This window comes from Eschrichtius robustus, chromosome 16, assembly GCF_028021215.1.
Source record: "Eschrichtius robustus isolate mEscRob2 chromosome 16, mEscRob2.pri, whole genome shotgun sequence".
NCBI classification, from domain to species: domain Eukaryota; kingdom Metazoa; phylum Chordata; class Mammalia; order Artiodactyla; family Eschrichtiidae; genus Eschrichtius; species Eschrichtius robustus.
This window is the reverse complement of record NC_090839.1, coordinates 25,040,198-25,058,493: the sequence shown is the minus strand read 5'-3', so window position 1 is coordinate 25,058,493 and position 18,296 is coordinate 25,040,198. Positions and strand designations below refer to the sequence as shown.

The 18,296-nt window shown below is 36.4% G+C and overlaps 1 protein-coding gene across 3 annotated transcripts in view; it reads left to right on the top strand.

Moving 5' to 3' along the window:
- The window catches only part of ITCH (itchy E3 ubiquitin protein ligase), a 127,054-nt gene extending 110,575 nt beyond the window's left edge, over positions 1–16,479 (top strand). For all 3 annotated transcript variants that reach the window (XM_068525211.1, XM_068525210.1, XM_068525212.1), the window contains 5 exons: positions 1,331–1,451; positions 1,885–1,989; positions 3,916–4,012; positions 10,862–10,934; positions 13,035–16,479. In XM_068525211.1, the coding sequence (XP_068381312.1) occupies positions 1,331–1,451; positions 1,885–1,989; positions 3,916–4,012; positions 10,862–10,934; positions 13,035–13,134 (496 nt within the window). In that variant the 3' untranslated portion in view covers positions 13,135–16,479. The remainder of the gene's footprint in view (positions 1–1,330; positions 1,452–1,884; positions 1,990–3,915; positions 4,013–10,861; positions 10,935–13,034) is intronic.
- The last annotated feature ends 1,817 nt before the right edge of the window (positions 16,480–18,296 follow it).

Below are 18,296 nucleotides of genomic sequence, written 5' to 3'. Positions count from 1 at the left end.
TTTGAGTTTCATTTCCCTGTGCTCTTTGTAAACTGGGAAGTGCCCTCAAAGGAAAAGCCTAGTAAACGCGGCTCTGCTCCAGTGTGCCAGCTTCCTTCAAGAATCTTGTCCCCACCAGTTTCTGCCTGCCTTTGGTTTCTCTCTGACACCTTCAGACATTTGTTTTCTGTAATTTGCCCAGTGTTTATAATTATAATCACCTGGAAGATTAGTCCAATACAAACTACACTGCCATTTTCCAAAATTTCAGAGTTTTAATAAACTTTAGGACTTTGGTTGTCTGAAATTGTTAAGAAGTAATCAAATGCCTAAAATACGTGTTTGCTTGTTAAAATTGTTAAAATAAATATTCTGTAATAAAACAAAGTTTGTATTTGATGTGATTTTAACTCTGTTAATATGTATCTATGTAGATGAAGATTAGAAGAAAATTTAATCTGATTCAATCAATATGTCCAAAAATTTGAGTCAGTCAGTAGAAGTTGAGCACTGAATATTTGATGTAAAGGAATTATTGTTCACTTTTTTGGTGTGATGATAGAATTGTAGTTATGTTTTTAAAAAACATAAGTAAAAAAATAAAGACGCAGACGTGGAGGACGGACTTGAGGACACGGGGAGGGGGAAGGGGAAGCTGGGACGAAGTGAGAGAGCGGCATGGACATATATACACTACCAAATATGTAAAATAGGTAGCTAGTGGGAAGCAGCCGCATAGCACAGGCAGATCAGCTCGGTGCTTTGTGACCACCTAGAGGGGCGGGATGGGGAGGGTGGGAGGGAGGCGCAAGAGGGAGGGGATACGGGGATATATGTACACATAGAGCTGATTCACTTTCTTGTACAGCAGAAACTAACCCAACATCGTAAAGCAATTACACGCCAATAAAGATGTAAAAAAAAAAAAAACAAACTTTAAGCTGCTTCAAGAAAGGAATAGCTTATAACTCCTGAATCTCCCCCAGCATTGAGCATAGCATTGAGCATATTTTAGGTTAAGACCTTAATTAATGATGAACTAACCTTGAGTTACAGAGATTTTGCATAATAAATTATGCAAATTAAAATAAAAAGAGGCCTCATCTTATAGAAATATATACTGAGATGTTTGTTTAAAATGAAATTATATGCTATCTAGGGTATGGATAGGGGCATAATGGAATAAGATTGGTATTGTATTGAAGCTGAGATATCTGTACATAGGGTTCATTTATTTTACTTAGATATATATTTGACACTTTTCATAAAGTTTTAAAAAATTATTTTTATACTCAGAATTTAAAGGTAAAATCTGAACTTCCTCATAGTTTTTTTTATATTTGTTTACCAGAATGGTAGCTGAATGGAGGTTGTCTCGCGGTGTTGAAGAACAGACACAAGCCTTCTTTGAGGGCTTTAATGAAATTCTTCCCCAGCAGTATTTGCAGTACTTTGATGCAAAGGAATTAGAGGTAATGAGTTGTTCTTTCCTCTGCAGTATGCTGGTAAATAATGCCTTCAGGTGTCTGTTTTCAACTCACTTTATCATCTTTCCAATGGCAATAGTATTTTTTATTCTGGCAGTATGTTTCTGAAGCATCCCCAGTGGTTAAAAGAAGTCCATAATTTATCCAAATATATAAAGTGTTACCAAAAAAAGAAAAGTATTAGACCCTCTGTCCAGTGAGTGACTTATGTACCTGAATATGGGTATATATGACACCAATCATGGAAACTCAGCTTTTACAAAAAATATAGATAAAATTCTTGATACACAGTTTACAAGCCAAAGCCTCCTGATTAAATTTTTGAAAGTTGTTTAATACTAGTCTTAACTATGTCTAGCATTTTTATATAGGTTGTACAGTTACCTAAAGAAACCATTTGTCTTTTTCATCCCTAAAGGTTCTTTTATGTGGAATGCAAGAGATTGATTTGAATGACTGGCAAAGACATGCCATCTACCGTCATTACACTAGGACAAGCAAACAAATCATGTGGTTTTGGCAGGTTTGTCTCAGTTTCTTTCTTTTGGAAGACATACCATAATTTTTGTAGAAATTGCTTACCACATATGGAAATGAGTCACAGAAAAAAATGTAGCAGTATGTTAAAGCTCCTCATTCCATTCTATGCATTACAATAAATGAATACCGATTATAACAGCATTCTTTGATTATTGCCAAGTAAGCAACACACACCTTGCACCTTTGCCCAGAGTATAAGACAACCCCAGATAATAATATTCCCCTGCATTTGATCTAAATGCTTTTGGAATTTTATAGAACTGTCTGAAGTATGGTTTTCATCATTCATATCTCATTGAGAATTATTTAATGTTTAGAAGGTGTAACTTAAGCGAGAGCCTTGGTTTGGAATCATAATGGTGTCTCTTCACAAAATTTCTGCTATAATAAGCACCATGAAAAGTTGCTCAGCATCACTAATCATTAAGGAAGTGCAAATTAAAACCACAGTGAGACATATATATACCCATTAAAAGGTGGCTATTATTAAAAAAAAAAAAAAAAGAAATAATCATCCTTGGTACGGATGTGGAGAAATTGGAACTCTCCTGCATTGCTGCTGGCAATATAAAATGGTACACCACTGTGGAAAACAGTTGGTGGTTCCTCAAAACGTTAAACATAGAATTAATATGGTCTAGCAATTCTACTCCTAGGTATAACCAAAAGAATTGAAAGCAGGGACTCAAACAGATACTTGTATAACTATGTTCATATCAGCATTATTCACATTAGCCAAAAGGTGGAAGCAACCTAAAAATGTCTATCAAGAGATGATTGGATAAACCAAATGTGGTATATATATATATATACAGTGGAATATTGTCCAACCTTAAGAAGAAAGGGAATTCTGACATAGGCTACAACATGGGTGAACCTTAAGGATATTATGCTAAGTGAAATTAGCCAGGCACAAAAGGACAAATATTGTATGAGTCCACTTATATGAGGTATCTAGAATAAGCAAATTTATAGAGACAGAAAGTAGAATAAAGGTTACCAGGGACTGGGGAGAAGGGAGGCAGAAGCAAGGAGATAAGTTTAATGAAATGAGTTTTTGTTTGATATAATAAAAAAGTTCTGTAAATAGTGGTGATGGTTACACAACAGTGTGAATGTACTTAATGGCATTGAACTGTACACTTAAAATGGTAAATTTTTATGTTAATGTATATTTAACCACAGTAAAAAAAAAATTTTTAAAGCCTGCTAATTATGTAAAGAAATTTATGTAAAGAAATTCATAAGAAGCTGAGATGACTGGGCTTCTGTAACAAATACAATTAGTACAGTAGGATAAAAATTCTTTACAAAAAAAACATTTGGCTGAGACAAAATTCTTGTGCTACAGGCTAGAAAGCATTCTCTAGACACTTAATGTTTTGAGTTAGAATTGTAGGAGTTAAAAGCCACATAATTCTGGCAACACATAGCTACACCAAAACATAAAGAACATTGAGAGAAGAACATTACTGGGATATATCTTGGTCAGAATTTGTGAGCTTGATTTCATTTGTTCATAAAACCAAAAAGTCTGTTCTGACTCAACCTCTGTGTCCTTTGTAACGACCTGAATTTCTATAGGACAGGCAGATCTAGAGGGAAAAGGAGGGGTGCCCTAGAAGAGCTGATCTTGAGACTGCATGTGTAAGGAGCTCTTGGGCCCAGGGCACTCTTCTTTTTCTGTTTCCCTATAAGGATGTGGTACTAGGATTGGTATAGGGGAAGGTTGGTAGGGCTTTTGACAAACATGGAGAAGCTCTACCATCCACAGTGGTGGGTTCAGTCATTTTCCAGTGCATCTAACACTGGGAGTTTGGTTAAGATTTGAAATGATTTTTTTCTTTCTTGTTTAGTGTTCTGAACGTCACATATGACCTATGTATCTCTTTAAATGTGCTTTTAACAGTTTGTTAAAGAAATCGATAATGAGAAGAGAATGAGACTTTTGCAGTTTGTAACTGGAACCTGCCGATTGCCAGTTGGAGGATTTGCTGACCTCATGGGTATGTCTACAGGATCACTTTTCCTATACAGAAAATTGTTTATCACACTGCTGTTGTATTAATGTGTATACAGTGTATCAAATAACAAAGACAAGTATATTTTCTTAATTAGACACAGTTAACCTGGATTTGTGTCAACTTTTTTTTAAAATTATTTATTTATTTATTTATTTATTTATTTATTTATTTATTTATGGCTGTGTTGGGTCTTCGTTTCTGTGCGAGGCCTTTCTCTAGTTGCGGCAAGTGGGGGCCACTCTTCATCGCGGTGCGCGGGCCTCTCATTATCACGGCCTCTCTTGTTGCGGAGCCAGGCTCCAGACACGCAGGCTCAGTAATTGTGGCTCACGGGCCTAGTTGCTCCGCGGCTTGTGGGATCTTCCCAGACCAGGACTCGAACCCATGTCCCCTGCATTGGCAGGCAGATTCTCAACCACTGCGCCACCAGGGAAGCCCTGTGTCAACTTTTAAATCACTTTGTAATCCTTATCTCTAGAAGTTTTTAACTCTTAGGCTAGATCCCATGTTTTAACTCAGTAGGATAATGGTCTTCTATATGTAGATCTGTTTCTTCATTCAGTCATAAGGCAAACATTTCAGTGTCTCCTATGAGAGACACTACTGTTGTTTGTATTATATTTTAATGACTTGTTTACCACTCTTCCCTGTTATACCTGGAGCTCTTTGAGATATAGATCCATATCTTCATCTTTTTATTTCTAGTGCCTAGTACAGTGCCTGTCACATAATAGTCACTGATTAAATTGTATGTTATTTTGAAATGAATGACCTTAAGAATATTTATTTTGTGACTAAATAAGTAAATTCAAGTCTTTCTTTAACACCAACACTATGCAAGTACCATAAGAGGATAGAAGTTGTGATCCCTAAGTCTTTTTCAGCTGGAGAAGAGAGAGTCAGAATTAAAGAATTAAATAGGCAATTCTGGATACAGTGTGTGGAACCAGTTCAAAAGACTTTAAAAGCCAGACCAAAAGAATTTGGACATTACTTAGGGTTTTGGAAGCTGTGGGAACTTTTTGAAGACAGGTGAACTTGCTGAAGCTGCCTTTTAGGAAGATTTGATAGTAAGGTATAGCATGCAGATGGAAGAGCCTGGAAATAGGAAGAATGATTAGAGCAGTGATAAGAACCTGATCTTAGGAGATAAAATAGGGATGGAAAAGAAGAGAGAAATGCTAGAGAAGTTCCAAAGGTAGAAATAGGACTTGATTAGAAAATGAAATATAAAGGAAGAATGTTTACCATGTTATGAAACATGGAGAAGTTGTGAAATGTAAAGAATCTGCTGACAAAAAATTGCAGAGGAAGGAACACTCCCAAACTCATTCTATGAGGCCACCATCACCCTGATACCAAAACCAGACAAAGACACTACAAAAAAAGAAAATTACAGACCAATATCGCTGATGAATATAGATGCAAAAATCCTCAACAAAATACTAGCAAACAGAATCCAACAACACATTAAAAGGATCATACACCACGATCAAGTGGGATTTATCCCAGGGATGCAAGGATTCTTCAATATACGCAAATCAATCAATGTGATACACCATATTAACAAATTGAAGAATAAAAACTATATGATCATCTCAATAGATGCAGAAAAAGCTTTTGACAAAATTCAACACCCATTTCTGATAAAAACTCTCCAGAAAGTGGGCATAGAGGGAACCTACCTCAGCATAATAAAGGCCATATATGACAAACCCACAGCAAACATCATTCTCAATGGTGAAAAACTGAAAGCATTTCCTCTAAGATCAGGAACGAGACAAGAATGTCCACTCTCACCACTATTATTCAACATAGTTCTGGAAGTCCTAGCCACAGCAATCAGAGAAGAAAAAGAAAAGGAATACAAATTGGGAAAGAAGAAGTAAAACTGTCACTGTTTGCAGATGACATGATACTATACATAGAGAATCCTAAAACTGCCACCAGAAAACTGCTAGAGCTAATTAATGGATATGGTAAAGTTGCAGGATACAAAATTAATGCACAGAAATCTCTTGCATTCCTATACACTAATGATGAAAAATCTGAAAGAGAAATCATGGAAACACTCCCATTTACCATTGCAACAAAAAGAATAAAATACCTAGGAGTAAACCTACCTAGGGAGACAAAAGACCTGTATGCAGAAAACTATAAGACACTGATGAAAGAAATTAAAGATGATACCAAGAGATGGAGAGATCCATGTTCTTAGATTGGAAGAATCAACATTGTGAAAATGACTATACTACCCAAAGCAATCTACAGATTCAATGCAATCCCTATCAAATTACCAATGGCATTTTTTACGGAGCTAGAACAAATCATCTTAAAATTTGTATGGAGACACAAAAGACCCCGAATAGCCAAAGCAGTCTTGAGGGAAAAAAACGGAGCTGGAGGAATCAGACTCCCTGACTTCAGACTATACTACAGAGCTACAGTAATCAAGACAATATGGTACTGGCACAAAAACAGAAACATAGATCAATGGAACAAGATAGAAAGCCCAGAGATAAACCCACGCACCTGTGGTCAACTAATCTATGACAAAGGAGGCAAAGGTATACAATGGAGAAAAGACAGTCTCTTCAATAAGTGGTGCTGGGAAAACTGGACAGCTACATGTAAAAGAATGAAATTAGAATGCTCCCTAACACCATACACAAAAATAAACTCAAAATGGATTAGAGACCTAAATGTAAGACTGGACACTATAAAACTCTTAGAGGAAAACATAGGAAGAACACTCTTTGACATAAATCACAGCAAGATCTTTTTTGATCCACCTCCTAGAGTAATGGAAATAAAAACAAAAATAAACAAATGGGACCTAATGAAACTTCAAAGCTTTTGCACAGCAAAGGAAACCATAAACAAGACGAAAAGACAACCCTCAGAATGGGAGAAAATATTTGCAAACGAATCAATGGACAAAGGATTAATCTCCAAAATATATAAACAGCTCATTCAGCTCAATATTAAAGAAACAAACAACCCAATCCAAAAATGGGCAGAAGACCTAAATAGACATTTCTCCAAGGAAGACATACAGACGGCCACAAAGCACATGAAAAGATGCTCAACATCACTAATTATTAGAGAAATGCAAATCAAAACTACAATGAGGTATCACCTCACACCAGTTAGAATGGGCATCATCAGAATATCTACAAACAACAAATGCTGGAGAGGGTGTGGAGAAAAGGGAACCCTCTTGCACTGTTAGTGGGAATGTAAATTGATACAGCCACAATGGAGAACAATATGGAGGTTCCTTAAAAAACTAAAAATAGAATTACCATATGACCCAGCAATCCCACTACTGGGCATACCCAGAGAAATCCATAATTCAAAAAAGATACATGCACCCCAATGTTCATTGCAGCACTATTTACAATAGCCAGGTCATGGAAGCAACCTAAATGCCCATCAACAGACGAATGGATACAGAAGATGTGGTACATATATACAATGGAATATTACTCAGCCATAAAAAGGAATGAAATTGAGTCATTTGTTGAGACGTGGATGGATCTAGAGAGTGTCATACAGAGTGAAGTAAGTCAGAAAGAGAAAAACAAATATCGTATATTAACGCATGTATGTGGAACGTAGAAAAATGGTACAGATGAGCCAGTTTGCAGGGCAGAGGTTGAGACACAGATGTAGAGAACGGACATATGGACACCAAGGGGGGAAAACTGTGGTGGGATGGGGATGGTGGTGTGCTGAATTGGGCGATTGGGATTGACATGTATACACTGATGTGTATAAAATTGATGACTAATAAGAACCTGCACTATAAAACAAACAAACAAACAAAACAACTAATACTAAACTTTCATTGGGTTTTTTGTATGGAAAGATGTTAATATAAATGTTTCAGACATTACATGAAATTTCTAAAAATCTTAAAAAAAAAGAATCTGCTGAGTTTAAGGTGACTATCAGACAACCAAGTAGAAAATCTCAGTGAGGGGACAGTTTTACAGGTGTTGTTAAAGCACGAGTTTAGAGGTAAGAGTAGAGGGAGAAAGTAGACTCATAAGAGCAGTGAAGCAGTGACATTTGAAGCTGTGAGAATGGATGGGCTTATGCAGAAATTGAATACAGAGAAGAGTAGAGAGCCGATGCTTAGAAACATTTAGGGGTGAGACATGACTAGCCTAGAGACAGACTTAAAGGAGAGGCCAGAGAATAAATATTTTAGTTTCTCCGAAGCAGTATAGAAGGGAAGTTTTTATCTAGTGCTACAGAGAAAGAAGTCTCAAAAAGGATAATTTGTAAGTCCTTTGAGAATGCTCTGTAGTTTGAAAAAGAGAAACCATGTTGGCGGTTGGAGAGGTAAGGAATAGTGACCAAAATGAAGAAAAAACTGGTACAAGCTTCTCAGTATAAACTGGAAATCTGATTATTAAAAAAACAAGAACCAGGTCTTCTCTTGAGGATAATATTTGGGGTTGGATGGAGCAGTCTAAAGCAACACAAAAGGATACCTGTGGAAGACAGAGATAGTGAGATTGTGGTTCATCGAATTTTAGAGGACATTGGTTTAACCTTCCTTCCACCCAGTGTAGGAAAAGAAAGTTGTAAGAGTGATGTATATAACAATTTAATCTGGTGGTTCTTGACCTTATCAGATCTAATATCCCATTTTTTTAACATATTTATAATACCCTCACGGAATGAAGTTGGTAGATGTGAAATAATGTATCTACAATCTCCAAAAAATACAGATACATAACACTAACTGTAATACAAAGAAGAAAATTTTTAAAAATGATTTATAAAGAAATAATATTTGTTTCAATACATGTACATTTGGGAAAAACTCTGTTAGAAGACACAAAATGTTGTTCCTATTTAGAAGAAAAGATTTGGGCTTAAGAGAAGGTCAGAAGCCCTTCTGTATAAGAATCACTGGAATATGAAAGAACAGATAGAAAAGGTAAGAAATAATAAATAGACTTAAATAAATATAAGAAAAAGAGGGAAATAACCTAAGTGAATTAAGGATAATATACTTGCCAGAATAAATTATAGCTGATCAAAGTAGAGAAAAATGAGGTAGATCTTATTTTAAAGTGTAGTGTCTAATCACGAAATTCCAGTATAGGCCAAGGCTCTGATATGTACAAAGGCCTCAGAGACCTTTTTAAAGTTGAAATAGGCTGAAAAATAGGAAAAGTGGTGCAAGAGTCTATCTGGAGGTTGTTTCGTTTAGGGACTGTGTCAGAGTAAGATTGAAAACAACAGGCAACCTGAAATTAACTTCAGTATATAATGTTTACAACATGATGTCTTACAATTCCATAAAATTTTAGAAAGCATCCAGGGTAATAGTATTTGATAATATGACATATTTGTAAAATAGCCTTTATCAATGAAATTCACTAAAATCCTTAATTTCATATTTCTCTGCTATTTTATTTTATTTTATTTTTTAAATTTTTATTTTTGTCTGCATTGGGTCTTCCTTGCTGTGTGCGGGCTTTCTGTAGTTGGCGGTGAGCGGGGGCTACTCTTCGTTGAGGTCCGTGGGCTTCTCATTGCAGTGGCTTCTCTTGTTGTGGAGCATGGGCCCTAGAGCACATGGGCTTCAGTAGTTGTGGCACGTGGGCTAAGTAGTTGTGGTTTGCGGGCTCTAGAACCCAGGCTCAATAGTTGTAGCGCAGGGCTTAGTTGCTCCACGGCATGTGATATCTTCCCGGAGCAGGGCTCGAATCCATCTCCCCTGCGTTGGCAGGTGGATTCTTAACCACTGCGCCACCAGGGAAGTCCCTCTCTGCTATGTTAATATTTGATTCTAAGTCTATTAAAAGCAATCCAGACTCTACTATTACATACTAATTAGCACTATTAAATGAAACTTTCCATCTGTGTGGTTAGAAATGCTGTAATATATTGAGAGAATGTGCCAGTACATAAACCATTTAATAATTTCAAGCTTAATTATTTAATAATTTTAACTATCCTTTTTCATAATGACCATATCCTATATTACTGGGCTTTTCGCATAACTACTTGTGAAAACACTTCAATGTGATTAGATACAAAAGTACTACCACTTTATATTTGTACTGGGTTTAGTCAGGTGGAACATGAGAAAGTTCTTTGGGTATGACTGTCTTACATATGGCGGAACAATAAGTGTGCCTGGCCCCTTCTTATTTAAAAGTCCAGTAGTACTACCAGTCCTTATGACCACCAGTAAATGCTTCTTAGGGAGCAGTAGTGACCTTTTTAGAAAACCGGTGCTTAAAGATAACCATTAACAGCTGACTCCAACACAAGGTAAATGAGAGGCAAGAATGGGGTGTTAGGTGTGTAAGGGTCTGCCCTATAGGACCTATAAGCACAAGCATTGTTAATATTGAATTCACTAGGTTGGTTACATTTTCTAAAGTTTTAACAATTTTCTATTTAAATCAAGTTTTGTAAGACAGTGAGCTGTAGTTTCCCTATTGTGTTTAAAACTAAAATTAAGCTTTTTATGTGTTCTGCTCTTATGTGAGGTATTATTAATTATAGCATTCTGTTATTCTGGCTAAGCAATACTAGATAAAAGTGCATTTTCTCCTCTTGGGTATACATTAACAATGTGGTTCTCAAACTCTAGCTCTCAATCAGAATCGCCTGGAAGCTTGTTAAAACACAGTTGCTGAGCCTCACCCCCAGAGTTTTTGATTCAATTCAGTAGGCTTGGGTTAGGGCCTGTGGATTTGTGATTCTTAACAAGTTCTCTGGTGATGCTGATGCAGCTGGATTGGGGATAACAATTTGAGAACCAGTGCACTATCAAACTGTTGATGATTTCACTTTTAGGGAGCAATGGGCCACAGAAATTCTGCATTGAAAAAGTTGGGAAAGAAAATTGGTTGCCTAGAAGTCACACCTGGTAAGTAAAATCAGAAAGATTCAGTTATATGTATAACTGAATCACTTTGCTGTAGACCTCAAACAAACACAACATTGTTAATCAACTATACTTCAAAATAAAAGAAAAATTAAAAAGACAAAAAAGAAAGAGCGTAGAAAATAGTTTTTTCGCATTTATCCTGTTTATACTAAAACTTGTTAGAAATTAGAAATGAAATACATTCCCCATGGTATTGAATTATTTTTAATAGCTTTAGTGAGACATAATTTATGTAACAAAAAACTTACCCATTTTAATTCAGTGATATTTAGTAGATTTTCAGAAAAGTAGCCATCACTATAATCTAGTTTTAGAGTATTTCCTTCATCCCAAAACAATCCCTGTTGCCATTAACAGTCAATCCCTCCCCCCACCCCAAATTTTTTTTTTTTGAAATGTGATATTTAGAAACTTAACTTTTCTCTGTAGGCAGAGGAAGAAATCAAGTCTAGATAGCTGTAGGGAGAGCTACTCTAACATGGTGACAGAAATACTATTTTCTCATTATAAACGTAGTTTAACCACATTTCCAAAAATGTACAAAACTAAAAACAAACCCTAATCTTGACTCAAATACAGTATATTGGAATTCAACCTGATGTCAACAATAGTTGAACTGTATTTTGTGGGACATTTCAGTAGTCATATATATACCTTGCAGGATATTTGTTTATTTTCCCTATCTACCCTTTTTATTTATTTTATTGTTTGCTCCTTTGTATTTTCATACATGTGGCTTTTTAAGAATAACAGCTTGGCATGTTTGTTGAAAATCAATTGACCGTAAATACATGGGTTTATTTCTGGATTCTCAATTCTATTCCATTGATCTATATGTCTGTCCTTAATGGCAGTAACATTGTCTTGATTACTGTAGCTTTTCAGTGAGTTTTGAAATTAAGTATGCATTCTCCAACTTTTTCAAGATTGTTTCTGCTCTTTTGGGTTCTTTGGATTTCCATATGAATTATAAGATCAGCTTGTCCATTTCTGCAAAGAGGTCAGCTGGGATTTTGATATGAATTGCTTTGATCAGTTTGGGGGAGTAAGGTCATCTTAACAGTATTAAGTCTTCTGATCCATGAATATCAGGTGTCTTTCCATTTGTTTAGGTGTTTAACTTACTTCAACAATGTTTTGTGGTTTTCATTACACAAGCCCTGCATTTCTTCTGATAAATTTATTCCTAAGTATTTTATTCTTTTTGAAGCTATTATAAATGGAATTGTTCTCTTAATTTCATTTCAGATTATTCATTGCTAGTATATTGAAATACAATTGATTTTTTTACATTCATCTTGTACACATATATTTTGATTTGATCTTTTCTCCCTTTTTTTAAGCTTGGAACAGATTGTGCCATTACATTATTGTGAATAGCTTATCTCAGTCACACATGAAAACCAGCCTCATTACTTTTTCAAGTTCCATGTTTCCATTTGTTCATTTCTATAACCGTAAATTTATTTTCCCTTTGTGGATAGCATTATTTCTTAAAATATAGCAGAAGGCCAACAAGGCTTTAGGGCAGATTCACTACCTGTTACCTTCTGGAGGTGTTCTTAATATGGCCCAAAATTAGAAGATGCCTTTAAAAACTCACAGCTAAGAATAGGACAGAGAAATTCAGTCCGACCAACGTATTAGATATTAGAGCCGAAAACTTTTTTATTCTTAATGGGGTATACTTAAAACCTTTTGATAAGAGACCTATGACTCACAAAGCCTGAAGTATTTACTGTCTAGCCCTTTACAGCAAAAGTTTGCTGACCACATATAGATTAGGGTGGATGGGAAAGCTTGAGAGGAGTGACATTTTACTGAGTACCTGCTGAGCACCAGTACTGTGCTATATATATGCTTGTTTATTCTTCACTCTATCCCGAGAGATAAATATTGTTATTCCCATTTTACCAAAGAAAAAACCGAGACTCGGAAAAGTAAAAAACACATGCTCAAGGGCCCAGTGACAGAGCTGGGATTTGAAACTAATTTTGCCTGGCTTTAAAACCATTGTTACACTGCCCATATTATTCTTAGTATATTTCCTTTTCTCAAGCTAACAATTCTTACTTTTAGTTTTAACCGCCTGGACCTGCCACCCTACAAGAGCTATGAGCAACTGAAGGAAAAGCTATTATTTGCTATTGAAGAAACAGAAGGATTTGGACAAGAGTGACTTCTGAGAGCTTGCACCGCCAAAGGACAAGAACTTATTTGCAATGTTTGTCCTTTTCCTTCTTTACCTATTGCACATCTTGTAAAATTGGACTGTGACTGTTTAGAGAGTTACCTTGAGTGTAAGTAAATTAATGTTATCGTTGAGATTTATCTCCCAGTGATTCTGGATTTCTTTTCAATGTTCCAGAAATCAGATCTGCAAATGACTAGTCAAAACCTTACTTAACATGGAATTAACACAACAATGAAATCTGCCTTGTCTTATTCCACTAGATTGTTTCCTTAACAAAACTTTTGTATATGTGTATCAGAAGTCTCATTTGGGAGTAGGGTTTTTTCTTTTAGAGATTCTGAAAATATGCAGGGAAGTCCCTTGGTAACTAAAATATGTAAGATCTTCCTATTAAGCCTCATGGTAAGAGGTATTTGTTTAAAATAGCCCAGCTTCTGGGGATGTGAGCAAACTTCTGGCTTGTGCTCTCCCTCTTATTTCAGCCTGGCCTGACTGTTGTTTTTCCTTTCCGGAGCATGAAATCCATGCATCATTTTGATGTTATCTCTAGAAAGGAGAGATATGAGACTCTTGTATCTCTCTACAAAGTAGTTTTGTTAATTTGAATTCAGAGAGAAGTTGGTCCCAGCCTGCAAATGACTGCATAACTCTCTTCATTTGGAAGTTTGTTTTAATTGCCTTGCAAATACTAAACTTCACAAACAGTATTAACACTATGCTTCCTTCACTGTCTGTATAAAAGTTAACCTAGAATTGGAATTAATTTAGCTGAATTCTTTGAAGGCCATCAACAATTTTTATATGTTCCTGTATATTAATTGCATCTTTATAATTTTATCATAATCCAACAACTTCAGTTACATTTAATTATTGCTAAGGAGTTCAAGTTATATCTAGAGTGCTTTCTAATCCAAGTATAGGTCAATGAAACATCCTGTAAAATTACATTTTCATTAGGGAGGGAGAGCTGTGGTACTGGCTAAAAAGAAGAGAGTAATACGTTTATTCACAGTACATTTCTAGTAACCACAGAAATGTATTCTCTATGTGAATTAAAACTTTTTAAACTGATAATTTCTCTGACACCTGTTAGAGTAGTTATTTCCATTCTTTCCCTTGTCCTGATCTGGATATTCTGTTCACCTCTAAAAATTTTAATAGGTTTTCCCCATGACTGTTAGATTGCTCTGTTAGTAACTGATTAATGAATGCACTTTGACCTTCTCTGTGGTAATTTTTTTAACTTAGCCTGCTTAGACTCTGTCAAGATGACTGCTGTCAGAGGTTTGACTTTATGGACATTGGGAGGAAGCCGAAGCCAGCTGAGTGCCTATCATAGCCGAACCCTGAGGACAGCCTCATAACTCATGAGATAGGGACTTTGGCAGGTTTCAGTACCATAGCGTGAACAAATAGCATTGAGCCAAAAATCAGCAGAGAATAGCAAACCCCTGTTGTATATGGAAAGAGAATGGGGGTTTTTGTCCCTAACTACTCTTCCTTTTACATCTTGGAAAAACAGCAAAAACACTTTGCAACTTGTGTATCTGTACTCTAAAACACTGCCATCATAAAGCAGACTTATGTGAGTGAAAGGGTTGCCTCATCTAGAAATTGTTAGTGTAAAGGGAGAGATTGGGCTCCCCCCAGTCCTGTCTTTATTTTGATTTTATTCTACTTACTCTAGGAAATGTAGTACAGTCTCTAAGCCCTAGTTGTTTTCAAAGTAGTGACTCTGCCTTTTTGTTGGTAGGGGGCAAAAAACTGTTGCTTTGTCTTACAGAGCGAATGTCTGCCAACTACCCATTCGTTATATAAGTCTGAATTTTGGTAATATATGGCTATGGAGATTAAGCCTTCTATAAAGACTTCCTATTGAGGTGAATGCTCACATTGAAATGTAGTTACCTACAATATTTACTATAGATTTATGAGATTAAATTAAGAGATAATGTAAGAAAGTAGACTTTTTTTGTTCTACATAATGCTTGATGATTCATTTAGGGACCTAGAAATATTGTTCAAAAATGTATAAATATCATCCAAAAGGCTTTCTGCCCTATATTTTTAAAATACAGAATAGTTATATTTGAAGTAGTCCTGGCCCTAGTTCTATAGGGCTTGGCTATTTAATATTTTTATGGAAGAAACGTTTAGTTCTGGAAAAGGTAAATGCTTGTATATATTTTTGCAGCCTGGGATCTCCCTTACTCCATTTCTTCCTTTAATTTAAATGGCCACATGTATATGTCTTTCCCTGCTGTGTTAGGAAAATGGGGGCTGGATATCCCAAGAATCAGAGGTTATATGAAAATACTGCAAATAGACAGCAGACATAAATATCTACCAAATACTATCTTAAATTTTGGTCCAAATTGATCATTTGGAAATAGATTTATTGTAAGTGTTTAATTAGAGCGATTTCTTAAATCTGAACTAAATTGCTTTTAGAGTCCTTTTTTCTTTGTAAGCATTGTAAATGCTAATAAATCCTGTTAATTTTTTTACTGCATGTTATGTTGAAATAAAAACAAAGTAAAATGAGCAATTGCCTTATTCTTCTGCTCTTTTGGGAGGTTGGGGAAGGTAGCATTTCACATAGCCTGGGTCTGGAGGGAAGGACCTCACTTGTTTCATCAAATAGAGTGATTTAAAACTGGTCCAGCAGCTCATAATAATGAATTACTGCTCTGTCTTTTATGATCTTATATCAGAGTGCAGAAGAATGTAATTTCATAAGACTTACAATAACTCTATTTAAAATTCAGGTACTAGTTTTTCATCAAGAGATTGACATACCAATGTCAATTCATCTGAAATTTTAGTGAAACATGACTCACCTGCCCAAAGAGGTCTCATCCTAAATGAACTCTTTCAGTCAAACCCACTCTGCCACTTTTTATTTACCTGGTTAATAATCTGAAATGTTATTAGGGATGACTCATGGAATTAGACTTCTCTATTTTTATATCCCTCCTTGTTTTGGATGTAACTCCATCCTTTTAAACTCCTTTAGGTTAACTACTTCTATTTAATATTATTGGCATCTCCAGCCCCCCTCATTTTTTTGTTTTTCTTTTAGAGTTATTTACAAAATTATTTGTATATATGCTATGCTTTCATTAACCAAAAATGGAATGGCAGCACTGGATTGTATATTACTGTATTGGAGTTCCTTTGTTTTCTTGAACTGTAATTTCAAACACTCAGGTAACTTTACAAATACCACAAGGAGTGAAGTGCTTTTATAAAGGTCCTGCAGGGGGCTGCCTCACTTGCATTTCCTTAAAAGTTGTAAGACTGTTTACAATTAAACTTTTTGGTCCTTCATTTGCACACTTTTCTTTTAGTCTTGAGTAAGGTTTTCCCCACTTGCAGGGAAGCCTTCTATGTGAACAGGTCATATAGATTTCTGCCCCTCTGCTTTTGTAAGTAGCAGGTTACAGCCTGTCTTGTACTCTGGAGTAGATAGGAAAAAAACTAGAAAGACTCAGGTGAGACTGGATTTAGTGCCTATGTTGAAGAGAACCAAGATGAAGACATCTCCTTTTCTGGGACAACCAAGGGTTTCCCTAAGACAGGATCCCAGCCATAGGTGCTCAATAGAGAATTACCAGCTGGCTACCAAGACTTTTTCTTATTAGGAAACCAAGTGATCATGCTCTTATTTAAAATAGATCCAGGGGAAAGATGCTAAGGGAAGTGGGGTTTTTTTAATATCCTGATCTAACAGTGACTGGAGGACAGGTTCCTTCCAGATCCTGCAAAGTAGGCCCTATCCTATTTATTCTGTCCTATATAAGCAGCTAGAAAGCTCTAGTTTTCAGCGTGGCTAAAAAAGGGAAGACGTGTTCCCCCAGCATGAGGAAATCTTCCATGGGAAAATAAGTAGTTACTTTTACTGACCATTTGGCTGTCCAGCCCCAAACCCTATAAAGCATCAAACTGGGACTCAGCTATGGCTGACTGGCTGCTATTCTCTGGACTTTTAGGAAGAGTGTCTCACATTGTGTAACTCCAGAACAGAAACTGCTGTCACTCACAGCTCATTTCATTGGTCAATTCCCATATGTCTGTAGGGCTCCTTTGTGGTCAGGACATTTAGGGGAAGGATCCACGGGAATCTTCCAGGTCTTCAGTGGAGACCTAGGAAGGACAGTTTTGGTCCCTTATGAACAGGTTCCCACTGAGCAGAGATGCTGTGGGCAGGAGGGTTTCCTCAAAGAAACTCACAGGGAAGGACCTTGAGAATTTTCAGTCATACCTGCAGATCACTGAAAATAGCCATGCTGTTATTTTCCTCATTTCTAATTCAGACCTCTTCTATTTATCTTCTCTATCCTAGCGACCAATATCACACCTATATTTACTTAGTCCAGGACAACTGTCAACATTTATTACTATGTCCCAGACACTTAGATATGCCACATGCACTGTCAGTCTTCCTGGTCACTTTCAGAGACGAATGATTATCTCTATTTTATAGAATAGAAAATAGGCTCAACGTAATTGAGTAACTTGAAGTGTCCACAGCTATTAAGTGGCAAGAGTGCAAACTGGAATCCAGGACTGTCTGATTCCAAAGACTGCATGCTTAAACGTTTTGCTGTACTGCTACTCACAACAACCCTGGGAGTTTTCCATAACCAGTTCAGCTGTTCCATCTAATGGGTCTCCAAATCCTATCAAATCCATTTCCAAAACTTCTTTTGAATCACTTCTTTCGGAGCTGCCCCCCATTGCCACAGCCCACATCCATCATCCCTACCGTGGTTGACTGTAGCAACTTCTTGTCATTGCCTCCATTCTCTCCAGTCCATCTGTGCTGCCTCAGAATGATTTGTGGAAGAGTTGTCTCATGGTTCTCCCCTCTTAAAATATTACAGTGGTTCCTCCATTGCCACAGAATAAACTCCAAAACTCATAAACCTGTCACTCAAGGCCCTGACTACTTCCAACTCCTCAATTCTTATTCTGGCTCCAGTCACATGAACTTTTTGCTTCTGTGATTGTGACCTTGTTCAATTCATTCACCCCCTCTCAGTCTGTTTCTCCATATGTAAGATGGTGGTGATGATCATCCTGTGCTTATCTCCCAGGATATTCTGAGGTCCAGTCACTACAGCCCTTCTTCCCCTTCCTAAACG